Source organism: Vipera ursinii (genome assembly GCF_947247035.1).
Source record: "Vipera ursinii genome assembly, chromosome: 1".
NCBI classification, from domain to species: Eukaryota; Metazoa; Chordata; class Lepidosauria; order Squamata; family Viperidae; genus Vipera; species Vipera ursinii.
The window spans coordinates 175,155,327-175,172,401 of record NC_139512.1 but is presented as its reverse complement, the minus strand read 5'-3'; the positions used below and the strand labels follow the sequence as shown (position 1 = coordinate 175,172,401).

Here is a 17,075-nt window from a genome sequence, read left to right as displayed (position 1 = left end):
AGAATTAGTGTGGAGATGGGATGAAGTGGAATGCATTTAGTCTCTTGGTTGCAGATAGAACTTCTATGCCCAGCTGAACTGTGTACCTTTGAGTTAGTCTGGATTCCAGTAATGATTCCAGCCATGTTCCTGCATTTTCCTTGGCAAAATGGTTTGCTGCTGGCTTTTTCCGAGGGCTGAGATAGACTGACCAGCTGGCTTTGTAACTAAAGCAGGACTAGAATTCATAGTCTCTTGAAGTCTAGCCATGTGTCTTTAAACACTGCCCTAGCTATCTATATATACAGTTACACTGCTAAAAAAAAGTCCATTAGGGAAGTACTTATTAAATGTAATTGTCTTTTTTCTTTTTTTCTAGCTGGAGAAAGATATGGAAGAAAAATGCAATGAGATGCAAGAGGAACATGACAATAAAATGAGGTCTGGCTGTCCTTGTTTGGAAGTCTTGAAGTAACTTTTCTTTTTCCATACTTATAGGAGCAAAAGAGGAATAACAATATATTAAGGAAACAGCTTCCCTCCCCTCCCCCCCCCCCCCGTCCTTAGAAAGGAAGCAGATAGCATGTGACTTTTTAGCATTGTTCTGTGGAGGCTAACTCAGAAGTAATAATGAACAAAATGTTTTGACTATTGATTAATCTTATTTGAATCTGTGTTATTGGCCATTTTCAGTCACATAAACATTTTTTTAATGTATAGCACAAATAGAGTATACAAATTAAATTATTAATTGCTAAATTATTGCATTTTTGCACACTGTGCTTTTAGTCTTTAAAGTTAATTTTTGTATGAATGAAAATAGCCAACGAAAGAAATTGAAACAACGTTATTCAGAAGTTAAGTCCATACAAGGTTGGTGAAATTTTCTCACAAATATATCTGGATGTTTAGAGCCACATTCAGCATAAGTTAAATAGTGCTGCTACTCTATCCAGAGTGCTGAACAATTCCCTCCCAGGATGTGGTCCTGTTGAAAATCCTTCTTGTGTTATTTACTCTGTGGGGAAACTCCCCATTGATGCCATGACAGACTTTCTTCCTAAGCAGATATAGGCAGAAGGAAGTAGAGTTAATTTTCCCTACCTTACTGCTGGAACCCAAACACTGATCAGCTTTCCCTTCCCATCAGCGCCTGCTACTTTACCTACACATCAGATGGAGCTTTGGGCCCTTAAAAAGTCATTCTCCTTGTCATTAGTTCCAGTTTCCCACTTACTTGTCTATACTGTGATTAGAATTATTTCCTTAATAAACCACAGTAGCAATTGCTGTGGGCGTGGCATAATTTCACCCGGAAAAAAATTCCTGTGAATAAAAACACAATAACGATAATGTAGTATCATAGGAATAATAAAAATAATCACAATAATTGTTCTTCATATAGATTACAAACATGCAATAAAAATAATATGTAAATATAGTTGAACATTGGTTTTGCATGCACCCTGGTACTCAACTGCTTTGACACTCATCAAGTTTGGTATCAACACATTTTGACATGAAAAGTTTGTCCTCAATGCATAAGCTAGAACTTGTCAGTGTCAGCTGCCTTATGATTCACTACATTATTCCTTATGGGGAAAAAATTGTTTGGTACTCATCGGTTGTGGTACTCATTGTGGCTCCTGGAACCAATTAATGTTGAGTACTAAAGTACCACTGTAGTAAGAAAACTTATTGAAAATCCTAGGTTTAACTCCTTTGCAAGCAGTCCAGAGCTTTTCACAACAGGATGGAGTTATCCATTTTCCCAATTTCAAGAGAGCTAGTAAGGCTTTGCTACGGAGATTTTTCATAAAAACTGAAGCTAATACGGGGAAAAAATACAGTACTGTAAGCTGTTTCACCTAACCTGGAGCCTTTTCAGACTGAGTTGAAGTTCCATTTAACAGTCCTTGAACCAGCAGAGAACTATACTGATATGAATTTGCTAATCCCTGTTCTGCCTCAATAGGCAAACAGTGATGGACCTTAGTTACTATGTGCAAAACCTATTAAGGAAAGGAATTGCTGACTTGCTTTGGTTTCCTTCCTTCGCATCCCACCAAACATCCGATGGGGTTGGCTTTGAGAAGAGATACGCTCTGATAGATGGCCTGAAGAGTAACTGTTTGTCTTGTTAGCTTGCATTCAAAAGAAGCCCGGTCAACAGCTGACAGATACTATGGGCTTTTCCTGCTTTCTTGTGGAGTTCTCTACCAGCTCTAGTCACCTGTTAGCTGGGCTGATCTATCTTTCAAAGCCAGGTTGGCCCGGAGGTCTGGCAAGTTAATGAGAAAATCCCAGAGGCTCCCAGTGCCCAGACCAGAATGGCCCTGGAGTATTGTAACCAGTGACCGGAGAGAAAGGAGGTTCCCAACACTGTCCAACATCTACAAGGGTCCTCGACTTAAGACCACAATTGAGCCCAAAGTTTATGTTGTTAAACAAAACATTTGTTCAATCAGTTTTGCCACAATTGTTAAGTGAATCAATGCAGACGTTAAGTTAGTAACATAGTTGTTAAGTGAATCTGGTTTCCCCATTGATTTTGCTTGTCAGAAAGTCAGAAAAGGTGATCATCTGACCCTGGCACACTGCAACCATCATAAATATGAACCAATTGCCAAGCATCCGAAATTTGATCATGCTGTAAGGGCCACGTGAAAAACAGTCATAAGTCACTTTTTTCAGTGCCGCTCTAACTTCAGTCACTAAACGAATGGTTGTAAGTCAAGGACTACCTGTACTGAATTGATCTCATGCGTTAGGTCCACAAAGAGAATGATACATGAAGGGCTGATCTTCCTTACTTTGTCTCTTCAGGCTGAGACATACTTGTGTATGTTTCTTCTGTACTTTTAGTGCTGCTTTGTTGTCACCCTCTCCAGTCACTGCAGAGATTTCTGTAGATTTCTCTTCCCCCCTAGAGTATTTGAGTCCCTCTGATTTCCTCCTGAAATGCAAAGGATATTTTACAACCAGATTGGATATGATTTTAGATATGATTAAAGGCTGTATAGTAAAGTGACAAAAATCAGGTGCTGAGACTTGTACAAGAGAAGAGCTTCTCACTAAGGCAACGTTACCACTCTCTGTGTATCTCTTCAAGTTTATTATGAAGACAGACTAGAGGACCTAACAGGCCACAAGTGCAGAAATGCCTCTTTTACCTTACTTTCCTGTTATGTTGTCTTGGCAGGGAGATTCGAGGATTTCACATAGTAGAAGTGAATAACCTGGAAGAGCAGTATAAGAAAGAGTTGCGGAATGAGAGGGCAACTGCACAAGAAAAAATGGGTATGATGCATAACTATCTATTTATCTCATACCTACATGTGTCCTGGAATGTCAGCAAACAGAGTTGTTTCACAAGGAAAATTGGAAATTTATAAATAGCCAGGGACAATGAGATGATTAATACACCAGTTTGTTGTAATGGTTAAGACCCAAGGTTGGAAACTGGGGGACTGTGAATTATAGTCCTGCCTTAGGCACAAGGCTAGCTGGGTGATCTTGGGTTAGTTAGTCACTCTCTCTCAGCCCTAGGAAGAATGCAATGGCAAACCACTTTTAAAATCTTGCCAAGAAAACTGCACAAACTTGCAGGCAATTGCCAGGAGTTAATGTTGACTTACAGACACACACACACTTGTATTTCCATCAGCTGTTGCTATTGCATTTAGAATTACACAAGGAACAAAACTGCTCTCTCTCTTTTTACAAGCTCAGAGCACTTTGTAAACTATTTGATTGGTATGTGGGGGGGGGATTGAAAAAAAATCAAGAATCATCTTATTTTTATATCTTAAACACTTATAGGCTGAATATTCTATGCTACCAATCACAGACATGATATTTGTTATCTGCTCATGCTTGTTGTTGCTGTAAATTGAGCTTCTATCAAGGAAGGAAATATATGAATTCTGTGGAGCTGCCACAGAAAGGATATGTTTTAAAGTGCTTGTAGATGTCAGTATCAGAATCCTGGCAAGGCAATTTTAATCAATTTATTATTTTTATTTTAATCCCATTTACCGTATATCCCGCCCTTCTCCAAAGACTCAGGGCTGCTTACAATCCAAAGCACAAATCAATGTGCTTAGCAACAGCCTTCATTCTAGGTATATGCCTGCTTATTAGGGCTTTCGGGGGCCCCCAAGCGGCATTATTACAAAGTCAGTTTATTGCCCCCAACAATCTGGGTCCTCATTTTACCAATGAGGCACACAGTAAGCTCTGTTCCTAACATCTACAGAAAGGGACAAAATTGTTAAACTAGAAATTGTGATCTTCTGTATTTCACTAAATGCAATATGTTAAAAAACCTGGCTGAAAGTAAATCAGTGACAAACTCAGTAGAAATATAGGGCCAGTCTTTCCCAACTTGCTGTCATTCAGATGCATCAAACTATCCTTGGCAGTCCAAGGGACTCGCAGGAGTCTTCTCCAGCACCATAGTTCAAAGGCCTCAATTCTTTGGCGCTTGGCCTTTCTTATGGTCCAACTTTCACTGCCATACATTGCAACTGGGAAGACCATAGCCTTGACAATACGCACTTTTGTTGACAGGATGATGTCTCTGCTTTTTAGTGTGCTGTCTAGATTTGCCATGGCTTTCCTCCCCAGGAGCAAGCGTCTTTTAATTTCTTGGCTACAGTCCCCATCTGCAGTGATCTTGGAGCCCAGGAAAATAAAATCTGTCACTACCTCCGTTTCTTCCCCATCTATTTGCCAGGAATTGAGAGGGCCGGATGCTTAAGAAATTACAAATCTCCACAACTTTCTCAGCCTCTCAAACCACATCCAGCCTTCTTATTCCTAATTAGGATGAGGGGAAAGATATTTCCCTGACAAGTCACCTTCTAGTACATTGGAACAGGCAGTTCCGAGCAACAATTAGAAAGTATTCTCCTAGCAAAAATGTCATCAGTGACTGGGACAATTAAAACGTTGTGCTGAAGCACTCCTGGCTTTATTAATTCTCTCCTATCTGTATTGAGAAGTGGGCCCTGGATTTAAAAAAAAAATACTGAGGATGATTCTGTAGTTAATTTCTCAGAAAAACACACTGAAATTAAGACAATTCAAATTAAAAAAAAACATGGAAGAAAAGGTTGAATCAGTAGTTTATAGTGCTACAGCTTGGATGCATGGAATGCATTATTCCTTCCCCTTTTTCTTCCATCAGCTACAATGCAGAAGGAATACAAATACTTGAAGAATGCATTTCGCATGTACCAGGTAAATATTTAAACTGCCATCTAAGAATTGATGAAGTAGGGTTGTCAGACTTGTGGATTTATGAGCATATTTAGAATTTGGAGATAGAACAGAGACACCTTTTCGCACCAGCCTCCAGTTGGCTGTGGCTTTCCCACAATGAGTGGGAAGGGTAGCCACATGGGGCTACCCTTGAAAAACATCCAGATATTGCATGGTGGAAAGTACAGGAGGGAGTTTGATATACTTTGAAATACATTTAAGCATTTTGTGGCATCCTCCCCAAATTATCTTGTCTGATACCTCAGTGGAGGTGTAGCTTCTTCCCCATTTCTGGACCTATTTGGGCAGATATGTATTCTTTCTCCTGGTGGAATCTCAAGTGGGGAAAAAATATGGAGGCTGTCCAGACTGTAAAATATTATCCCTGATTCCTAATGAATGTCCCATAAACATCAAGTTGTCCTTAAGGTTAATGAGTTGCTGCAGTGGGGAGACATTATTCAGGAACTAACCTCTCTCTTCCCCCCTCTTTTATTTAGCTATGTACTATCTATCTTCTTGCCTGCTTATCTCTATAGTCAAGAACATGTTATTATACAGAGTAATTTTTATTCTCAAAACTTACTTGAAAGCAGAAATTAAACTCTCTTCTTACTAAAAACTTATTCTTTATTGAAAAACTAGGGTTCCCCCCCCTTTTTTTAACCTTTGTCCACAGGTCTATTGTTAAATTTTGGTTTTCTTAAATCTTACTAATTTAGTATGCAAATGTGCAAGCAAGAACTGGTGAATTCTTCATATTTTGTAGAAGACAGCACAGAAGGTCCTTGACTTATGACCACAGTGGAGCCCAAAATTTATGTTGCTAAGCGAGTGAGTTTTGCCCCATTTTATGACTTTTCTTGCCACAGTTGTTAAGTGAATCATTTCAGTTGTTAATTTAGTAACACAGTTGTAAAGTGAATCTGGTGTCCCCATTGACTTTGCTTGTCAGAAGGTCGTAAAAGGTGATCACATGACCTTGGGACACTACAACTGTCATAAATATGAAGCAGTTGCCGAGCATCTGAATTCTGATCACATGACCATGGGAATGCTGCGATGGTCATGTGACAAATAATCATGTCACTTTCAAGTGCAGTTGTAACTTCAAACAGTCACTATGGTTGTAAGTTGAGGACTACCTGTAGTTTATAGTACTCCCCTCCCAGCCTACATGCCTTTCGTGACTTCTCAATATCCCATGGAGTTCATGATTTATAAAGTCATATATGCAGTGTCTCACACAGGAGAAAATAAGTCAGATTTAAAGCCTCCTGTGTACAGATGTGGTTATAGTTAATCCACATAACTGAAGGAGCCATAAACATGACTTTTGAAATATTTTTTTAATTGGACCACAATATCCTGTTTGATGTGAGTGACAGATTTTAATACATTGAAAGGCAGAACTGTTGCCTATATGCATTTCAAGCTGGTTGGTGGTTTTGTTTGCTTGTTTGTTTTGGTAGGATAGCATTTCTGATGAAATGGAAGAAAAATGGCTGAGAAGGCAGGCCGAATGGAAAAAAAGTGAGAGGACTGAGCGAGAAAAGGCATTATTACAACAAAGTAAGTAAAGGGAATGCACTAATCTTACACTATTGTGATCAAAGCACTATTTTCTGTTCAATCATTTTTATTATTATCCCATAGCAAGTCTTCAGGAAAATAAACAAGGACACCCAAATGCTGCAGATGTTTTGACTGATTTTACATACACATATATAGTAATATATAGTATAAAATCAGCTAAACAAATCCAGGGTATAATAACAATAGCAATAGCCAGGGCTTTTTTTGTCATAGAACACTCAGAACGGAGTTCCGGCACCTTTTTTGGATGGGACCTTGTAGGGTAGGCAAGGCGGGTTGCATGACATGTGTGAGTTCCGGCACCTTTTTCTTTTACAAAAAAAGCACTGGCAATAGCACTTAGATTTATATGCTGCTTCACAGTGCTTCACAGCCCTCTCTAAGTGGTTTACAGAGTCAGCATGTTGCCCCCAACAATCTCATTTTATTGTCCTCAGAAGGATGGAAGCCTGAGTCAATCTTGACCCTGGCAGTTAGCCTGCATTCTGACCACTGTGACACCATGGTTACTATAATATTAGTAATTATAATTACATAATTAATATTATTAATACTATAAAAATATAAAACTCATTATAAAATTAGTAAGAGCATCCTGAAACCAAGCATAAAGACCTAGAGTTTTAAGAAAACACCAACTTTGGAATGAGGAGTAGTATCAAGTGATGGGGAAAGAGGAGTCCAACGTGTAAAATAGAGAACAAAATTGAACAAGGTGGGGGGAAACAGGCACACCGCACCATCCTAGGCTATCCATGGCTAAGTAAGGATAAACTTAAAATATGGTTATATATTATATTTTTTTAAAAAAATTGCCTAAATAAATAAATAGTACATAACTCAAGTAAATATAAATATATTAAACAAATAGGAAGAAAATCAGTTGTCAAAAGCAGAAGAAAGCAAACAAATTAGCAAATGGGAGAAACAAAAAGCAATGAGAGAAACTATTTTACTAACAAGTTGCAGGCACCAGCATTTTGCCATATTCTGTTTACGGTTGAAGTTTCATTAGACAATAGAAGCAGCATACAGAAATGCTTGGGGTGTAGGGTGTATATGTAGGTGCTGCATACGTGGCTATTTATATCAAATTATGCTAAATTCATATGAGAGTTTCCAAGACTCGGGAACAAAACAATTAAGTAATACATTTTTTTAAAAAACAAAACCCTGTCAGGGTGGATCCTACATGTTAAATGTTAAATTTAATTGAACACTTTTTCTTTTTTGTACACTATTTTTTCCTTTTTTGTTTTTGTTAGGGTTGAATGTATGCTGTTTTGTATTTTATTCTCTATGATATAACAATAAATATAAAAAAAACTTTTATTCTTTCCTCAGAGCAATCTTTAACAAGGAGATTTGAGGGGGAATTAGAGGAGCAGAAGAAGATTATTCAGAATAACAGTTTTTTGCTAGAAAGAGTTTATGAACAGGAAAGAGAAGTAAGTGCATTTTGTACTTATCAAAAGTTGCTTTGCTTTTTTCGGAAGGCTATTGTAACTTGAATTAAAAGCTTTTTCTTACAAATCTCAGCCATATAAACTTGTATTCTTATAATAGCCTGACTTACTGCTCTATTTATTGTTTAGTACTAAAAGAGTAAAAAAAAATTAAACAAAAGTCACAAACCATTAAAGTTTGCTTCTGAGTGGAACAAAATTTCTTCAGGAATAATTAATCAGAAATCTTATCCATTCATTCATTCATTTCTTGGAGATTGGAATGGCCCCAATGCTCTTAGCCTGTCATAAGGCTTTAAAAATATGACTCTGTTCCCAAGCTTGGACACTGAAGGTGTTAAACCCCCCATTTCCTGACTTTATTTTTAACTGGTTGACTATCTTGGCTGCTGTGTACATTTATTTTGGATGTTTTTTATTGTTTTTATAGTTTTAGAATCATAATCCACCTAGAGTCATTGATTGAGATGAGCATGTATAGAAATTAAATAAAGAAACAAATTATTGAAGCAAACAACTCCAGATAGGAAGCAATAAAGTGTTGGGTTTTGAACTGATATTGTAAAATGGCTTTATTGCATGATGATTGGGCAGATATCTTGCAAGTAAGAAAGGTCAATACTGCAGTATCTCATTGGGTCATTTCAAACTGTTGTTTTTTCATTCTCTTTTCAGTAATGGAGAAAGATTAACCCTATGGCATTAATGAGCCCGAGCAACTTTAGCCAGAGATGTAAAGGCATGGTGTGTCATGGAATCTCAGTTTGGGATTAATGTCATGGTTCTGATAGATGAAACCAGTAAAAGAACTTCAAGGCATGAATTCTTCCTTAAAGAACATTTTATTCAGCAACAAAATATAGGCACTTACATAGTTGAACCCAAAACTGAGATTCCCTCCCCCCAGATACAAAGTAACAAGTTGCAATTCCCATCCCGTAAATGCTGTCATAAATCACATTCCCCAATTAACGCAAGACACGGGCTTTTCTCCTTGGCCTCTCAGCCCGCCAAATCTTATCAGACCATGTCCTTGAGTTTCCACACTGCTACATTGTTATAGCTAGCTAAACCCTCAGACATTCATCTCATCCCCCCTTCTACATCTGAACTCTAAAAGAATAGAAAAGGCACGTTGGAAGCAAAAGTAAAAATGGCTGCTGATTCTCAGGTGTCAGAGCAACGACATCCATTGTCACAGCGTTGACATGGTGGTTAAAAGCTGGTAAACTTTCCATGCAGCCCAATGTTCTTGGTTAGGTAAACATATGGATGCATTTTTTTAATGTGTGGGAAGTAGTATTTTTTATAAATTAGTCAGAAGTAGAGATTAAGCCTCCGCGTTTCACTCTGAATGGAAGTTTTTGGTAAGATGTAAACTTACAGAAACTTACTCGTAAGCCTGTTTTCTTCTACACAGTTACAGTAGTCTCATCCAGCGCATAGCTAGTCAGTGTGAATTGAGCTTCGTAAGGGGAGATGCGCACTGAGACTTCATTGGGAGCTCACAAAAATATTAAGAATTGAAAGTGCATTTTCAGGTATATTTTTCTGTTAACTCCCTATCTTTTTTTCTTTTCAGGAATTTCAGAAGCAGCAACAAATTGCCTTGGAAAATATAGACATGTTAAATGCCAAAATCAAGGCATGTGTATTGATTTTTTAAAAATAATAAGTGCAATTGAGGCACCTATTTAATAAGTAGCAGCAATGTGGTTTATTGTAAGCTTCCTCTTTATATATATTAGATGCAGCTTTCCCAACATTCCACCTGTAGGTTGGGGAAAAGGAGAATTATTAGTTGGAATAACAATAATAATTATTATTAAAGTAGCATTTGCTTTAGTATTTTGATTAGGTCCAGCAATCCTTGACTGGATTAATGCCTTTTGAACCATTAAGCAAATCTGTGAAGAACAAAGTTAGAGGAGAATTTCTAATATTGGAATATAATGGAATGTATAACTAGAGTATAAATATCAATAATGTACTATATATGTATAGCTATAATCATAAATGGAATCTGCAATACAATGCTCTTGCTCAGTCTGCTGGCCAAGCTTTTTTTCAGGATACTTTAATCCATTTCATCCCCTCCTTCTCTCTCCAAGCAGAACAATAAAAAGTTGGCTTTTTTTAGCAAGCCCATGGAAACCCTAAACTGCTATTAGATATTAACCCCCTGGTGTTTTGGCATTTTCTTCCTCTGATAAGGTGGTTGAATGTCATTTGTATATTATTTTTTTTAAAAAAACAACACCACTTGATTTCATCACCTAGAATTGCTTTGGCATTTGGGGTAGATGATCAGTTAAGTAAATAAATAATTTTCTGTCTTTGGCACCCTTTAAATATGGCTTCATTGGCTTTTTTTTTTTGCAATGGAAGCTTCGCCTTCAAAGAATTCTTCTATTTCCGTTAATGGGTAATATGGCAGGTTTGCCAATACATTCTTTTTTTGATAACCTCCTTTTGACCATTAAATGTTAAGTTCAGTGTAAGTACAGTATATACAAATTAAGAACTGGTTTATTCCCTGCCACTGCAATTCTTCAAGGGTTCATCTGAGAATTCCTGCACGAACAAGGCTTCTGCATCTATGCGGAGTCTAGTTTTGAACCTTCTAGAGCAGACATGTCAAACACAAGGCCCGGGGCCCAGATCCGGCCCATGAAGTGGTTTCATGCGGCCCGCGAAGCCATCCTGGAAACAGTGAGAGAATGGCCCCCACTGCCTTGGCCCTGGCCCAAAGACCCTCCTTCTGCCAGAGACCCTCAGATCTGTCCCACTCCTGCCCAGGCCCCCATAGGCACCCTTGATGGAACGATGTAGAGCTGGCCACGCCTACCCAGTAGGCCATACGCACTCCAGCTGCGCTCACCCAGTAGGCCACGCCCACCTTGGCCATACCCATCCGGCCCCCTGAGGGCAACCGCAATGCTGATGCGGCCCTCAATGAAATTGAGTTTGACACCCCTGAGTTTAGAGTTATTGTACAGGATCTCCACTCTCCATGCATACCAAGCAACAGGTGAAGCTCCCACAGAACGTCTTCAGTTCCCAAGACCATCATAGTGGATTTGAAGGGAATAGTGAGATCACGAGACCAGATGGGTCTAAGAGGATAACATGTAGTGAAGTAACAGATTATCACCTGAACTCCATTTACAGGGAGATAAGCAGCTCTTCATTATGATCTCTATAATTCATATACATGGAGAAGATCTAGCTGTCCTAAGGTGAAGAAGATAGTTCTTCCAAAAGTTGGACCATCTAAGTATTAAAGGTTCCCCCGCACATGCGTACTAGTCGTTTCCAACTCTAGGGGCCGGTGCTCATCTCCATTTCAAAGCCGAAGAGCCAGCGCTTGTCCAAGGACGTCTCTGCGGTCATGTGGCCAGCATGACTAGACGCCAAAGGCGCACGGAACGCTGTTACCTTCCCACCGTAGTGGTCCCTATTTTTCTCCTTGCATTTTTACGTGCTTTCGAACTGCTAGGTTGGCAGAAGCTGGGACGAGTAACAGGCGCTCACTCTGTTATGCGGCACTCGGGATTCGACCCGCCAAATCTAAGTATTGGTCCCACCTATAAGGCTTGATTGGGGGGGGAGAGGTTTGGGCTGAGCTCATCTGGTTACCAATAGAGTTCTAGTAGGGAATTTCTCTGAGGAAAGCAATCAATATTGCCGTTAAGTCTTGTGCTGTATGTGTGAACAGAAATGGGGCACTGTTTTTTGGTTAAATTATACCAGTACTTGAACTTTGCCACTGAAATTCAGGAGGGGAACACAACAAATTTTAGATGAAGAAGAGCATGCAGAAAATCCAAAGAACAAATGACTATTTCCTTTGATGTAGAAAAGATGAGAACATGATGTGGAGATGCATGGGAGAGGCCCCTTTCAGCTGTGCCTCTTGGCCCTCCCCACTGCCAGTCTGGATGCATAGAAGTGATGCAGCTTCTGCTTATGAATTACTGTACTGTAGTAATTTCTTGCTGCCCACTCCAATCTTCCTGGAGGGGGGAAAAAGCCTTGTTTAACCCAAGCTTATGTAAGAGGGGACTCTCACAGTCTGACATGCTTACCTAATTTACCTGTAACCATAATAATAATGGTTACAATAACAACAATGGTGATAATAACTATAATAAATGAAACGGAAAACTAATTCTCTATCACAATCTTTTTAGCATAATAACTCTGAGGCTTTTGGTCGGAGAATAGCAATCCTGTCCCCTTTTGAGGAGACAATTAAAACATCAGGACTTGTGATTTAAAAAATAGTTTTATTAAAAATAAAGTAATAACTTTCTTTTAGCTTGGGTAGCCAAGTATCCAAACAATTTCACTGAGATAGTATAAGGCATTTATGGCTGATGAAAATCCAGTGTCCTCCACGTGAGTTTCCCATGGTATCCAAGGTGCAGGTTGGACACAGACCCAGATGGACAGGATTCAAAGTGCAACGAAGCCTACAAGAATGAAGTTTCAATAAAAACGATCAATCTCTGATTCAAAAATCAAAGGCATTTTAAAAAAAACAATTAGGCACATTCAAAATACCAAAGAATATGCAAGCAGGTTTTTATTTGCTTGTTTTGTATTGATTCCTAATAACTGCCTGGTTAAGTTCCTGCAGTTTTCCTGGCAGGTTTTGGGGAAATAAGTTTGTCACTGCCTCCTTCGTAAGGCTGAGAGTGAATGACTGGCCCAAGGTTACCCAGATGGCTTTGTGCTTTAAGATGAGGCTAGACCCCCCCCCCCTATAGTAGATTAGCATATTTTATTTTTTATTTATTTTAATTCCATTTATATCCCGCCCTTCTCCGAAGACTCAGGGTGGCTTACAAGCTTAGCAGTTATGTTATGTTAATGCAAAATTATCTGAATGTACATCCTGGTCAAGAGAGTCCACTTTATCTCTAAGAGGGATTTCTCCACCCAGCTTACTTCAGCTGCCTGGTTCTGATTAACTAACTTCTGCAATTGCCACTTTCAAGCTTCTGTCTGGATCATATTCAGCACCTTTCAATAAGCCTCTTATTTTGTTCCAAGACAAACTTTTTTTTTCATAGCTAGGGTGAGGCTGAGGTGAAGAAGTCCAGGTTTTCTCTTAGCCCCTCTACTTAAGACTTGGACATTTTATTTTAGCTGTGGAAATCCAAACTCGACTCCCTTATCCACTCATGCCTTTGCATGTGTGCTTTGATGGAAGATTTTAATTCATGCTTGGGAATCAGCTTCAATCTTCCAGAAGCTAAATGAATGCAGGAGAGCAAAGGGCTTGCCATGCCTTGTGTAAGGGTGTTTGCCCATTCACTGCAGACTTTAATAGAGACAAAAAGAGAGAACCTGCAGGCCAGAGGAGGCAGTGGACTTGCAATTTGTCTCACATCTAACCCACATCTATATAACCACCCTAACTTCTTCTCCGTCTCATTCCAATTTAAATCTTGCATCAGCCGAGCCACTCTGTGCATCTTCTGATGAAGTGAAAGCTTATAGCTCATGAAAGCTTATGCCTTTCGATAAAAGTTGTCAGTCAGAAAAAGTGTCCAGCAAATTGCTTTGCTAGGTCTTTCATGAAATGGTTTATTGGTGAGTTAGAAAAAACTAAAGGAGGTACCCACAAAGCATAATTTTATTGAAGAGAAAGCTACTCTTAGGTGTTTTAAATATGCGCAAAAGAGCTAAAATGTGATTGCTAGCATAAAATTGATTTTCTATTTAGATACATAGGAAGTCCATGAGAAAGACTTCTGAAAAACTAACAAAAATTGCTTCACTTTGTCTCAAATGGCTTGTAAAAATGAATGATGATGGTATCAAGATCTAAATGAAATTCTTGTCCGCGATAGATAAAAGACTAAGTAGAAGATGACAATTTGGAAGGGAGAAGCATTCATGACACAAAACAGAGGAATGGAATAGGCCATAACTCTTAAGGTGTGGGGAAGTGTGTAGTTGGTCTTTACCATGGCACTGGTAAACGTGAGGGAAAAAGGTAATGATTAGCTGTTGAGATAGGCAACTGTAGAATTCAATTAGTCAATCAAATTAAAAAAAATCCATTAAATTTAGTAAGGAACTGGAGGTCCAGCCAACTCCTATTTGAGATAAGGCTGCTCTGGCCAAGATAATTCCTTTGTTTTCTGCATAAATGCTTTCTATCCTATAAATTTAATTTGGTTGGCCCCATATAATCTGAATCCGTGATATGCTCAATATTGTCTGGAAAGTTAACTCTAGTAAGTGTACTTTATTTTACTGTAAAATAAAAGTCACACATTTTCATGGAACAACTGTGGAAATGTGATGCAAATGTGATGCAAATGCTTGAAATAATTTTAAAAAATGTTTTTATCCAATAAAAGAAATTGGAGAATGAATTGAATGAGAAGAACGAAACTCTTCAAGCTATTGCTTCATCTCTTCACAAAACAGAGATAGAACTTCAGAAGGAGGTGAGATCTGCGATGTGACTTTTGAAACTTGTCTAACGTTACTTTTTAGTTGCTGGTGGTAGGTGATTATTTTTTTTTAAAAAGATAGCCTGTCTTTCCTTTTAATAATCCCCCAAAGAGCTCAGAATAGGATAATTCTACATCTTCATGTACCCAGTAACATTGGCTCCTTTCCAGGGACTGGGATCCAAATATTCTCACTCTGCAATTCCAGGGATTTTTTTATTCTTGAGGATAGCAAACTCCTTGTTCCTTCTGCTGCTTTGGGGATGGGTGGGTCTCCTAGCTTTTGCCTAGAAGGTTCTTCCTCAAAGGCCAGAGGCATAACCGTCCAATCAGCCTTGCTCGCAAGCTAGGGGCTTTTCTTTACCTCTGCAAGAGCCAGCTTTCATCTGCATCAATATTTCATGTATATCCTTTTTTATTCCAATAAATCCTGTGGCCTTTGGTGAAGTGTACCTCTACGTGTGGTTGTCCAGCAACAGCAAAGTCAGTTCCCAGGTTCAGCTAGTGCTCCATGGATGTTCTTGAAATGGGCATTAATCATTTTGTTTCTTTTCCCTATCATACCCAACAGAAATAAACTTAAACTCTGCATCTTAAAGACTGGTTTTTCTACTCTGATAATGTGCCATCCGCTAAATACTACATCACTGAGAATTCTGAAACGTGGCCTACTTAATGGTTGCTGTAGTTGCTTTCAATTGCCTCTGGTTTTGTTTGCCTCTCACTGCTATAGTCCCTTGCCGTGGAACCTTATTCCTGCAACTCTCTCTTACTTGCTTATCACTCTGTCCTCCCAAACAAGGCAGAGGCAAGTGATTGTGCAAATCACTGAATCAACGCATTAATTCTTTGTGCAAGCAAAGTTTTGTTTAAGGAGAGGAAAACATATGGGGAGAGCAAGACATGAGAATAGCTAACAAGCATAACATTAATAAGATAATGGCAAGAGCAAAAAATGTAAGATTCATGTTTACTGAATACAGCAAAATTGTTGATTGTGTAATCATACCAGAATGTGCGATGTAACAAACACCTGATTATTATTCTGAGGAACTGTTAAATGAACAGATATTGGCACTGAATCTGGAGAAGAGAATGCATACTGTAGAATACAAGAATACTGAGAATACAAGAATAGCAGGATTAGTAGAGATGACAGCAGGAATTAGAACTGGAGATCAGAATGTTAATGAGAGATTTGCAGACACCATCATTTGTAGCAAAAAACAAGGAGGAAAAGCTCATTAGGAAATAAAAATAGTTAAAATCTGGGTTGTTAAATACCAACAAAGATAAGGTCAACCGGCAGTGATGCAGAAGTTTTAAGTTACAGTTTGGGGACAGTCAGTTAAAATTCCATCCTTTCTTGCATAGTGACCAAGCAAATGACTACCTCTAAAAAGAAATGGCCACAAGGTGCCTAATATTAAGATAAAAATTCTCTAGTTCAATGCTAATTTAAAGAGTGCTCAGGAACCAATGCTCTTCCAAATAATGGCAAGAGAAGATTTCATTGATGATAGAAGTTTGCTGATGATAAAGAAATCAGTATGTTGCTTTCCACTTTTCCAAAACTCAAGTTTGTTTTCTCCACTATAGAAAGGCAAAACGGCAGAGACAGAGAAAACTCTTCAACAAAATCTGGCAGCTGCTGAAGAGAAATATCGAATTAATATAGCTTCTTTGATAGAAGAAAACAACATTTTGAGGTGGGGGAAAAAACCTTGTAAAATTAGTCTGTTGAAAGAGGGTTTTTTTTTTTTTAAAAAAAAAAAGCCTTGCAGATTCACTGAGGTTTGTGAAACAAACCATGCTAAAATGGTAGAATTTCCAATTTGTTTATTGTTTGCTGCCTATCTGTGAGGTGATTTAAATATACTTGAATTAAATTATTTGGGTAGGAGATGGAGAATACCTATCAAGATTAGGTGTTCATTCTGGATACTTGTATTTTATTAGCTTGGTGAGATTATTTGCTAAATTCACCCTTCTGGAAGTTTTTTTTAGCTTAGGGGTGACAAGGGCAAAGATGTAGGGAGGAAAGGAGAGATTTCAGAAAATCTTAATGAATGGGAAGCCGAATGTCTAAACTTCTTGTCCTTGGAAATATTTGCTGTTAAAATAAACATTTAAAATTGTTAGAACTGCACACAGTAACATTCAGTAATAACAGAATTGTATTATGCATTGATTTAATAGCTTACGTTCCAGTTGTAATATTCTGTATCATTAGGACAATTGAATTTACTTTTGAGATAATGAGTTGGTTGGGAGTCTCACTGATATCAGTAACAAT

The 17,075-nt window shown here is 38.4% G+C and overlaps 2 protein-coding genes across 6 annotated transcripts in view; one reads left to right on the top strand and one right to left on the bottom strand.

The window, feature by feature from the left end:
• FLACC1 (flagellum associated containing coiled-coil domains 1) overlaps positions 1-17,075 on the top strand; it is a 39,103-nt gene that overhangs the window by 21,259 nt on the left and 769 nt on the right. The window contains exons 7-14 of the mRNA XM_083353626.1: positions 359-420; positions 3,182-3,279; positions 5,171-5,223; positions 6,717-6,816; positions 8,185-8,288; positions 9,889-9,951; positions 14,684-14,773; positions 16,379-16,488. Coding sequence (XP_083209752.1) covers positions 359-420; positions 3,182-3,279; positions 5,171-5,223; positions 6,717-6,816; positions 8,185-8,288; positions 9,889-9,951; positions 14,684-14,773; positions 16,379-16,488 — 680 coding nt within the window. The remainder of the gene's footprint in view (positions 1-358; positions 421-3,181; positions 3,280-5,170; positions 5,224-6,716; positions 6,817-8,184; positions 8,289-9,888; positions 9,952-14,683; positions 14,774-16,378; positions 16,489-17,075) is intronic.
• CASP10 (caspase 10) overlaps positions 12,576-17,075 on the bottom strand; it is a 44,163-nt gene continuing 39,663 nt past the window's right edge. For 4 of the 5 annotated variants that reach the window (XR_014491303.1, XM_083353544.1, XM_083353543.1 and 1 more), the window contains one exon: positions 12,576-12,781. The gene's annotated coding sequence lies outside the window, so the exon portion shown is untranslated. Of the gene's footprint in view, positions 12,782-14,814; positions 15,863-17,075 lie in introns of those variants that run through there. The other variant, XR_014491304.1, reaches the window with a different exon arrangement.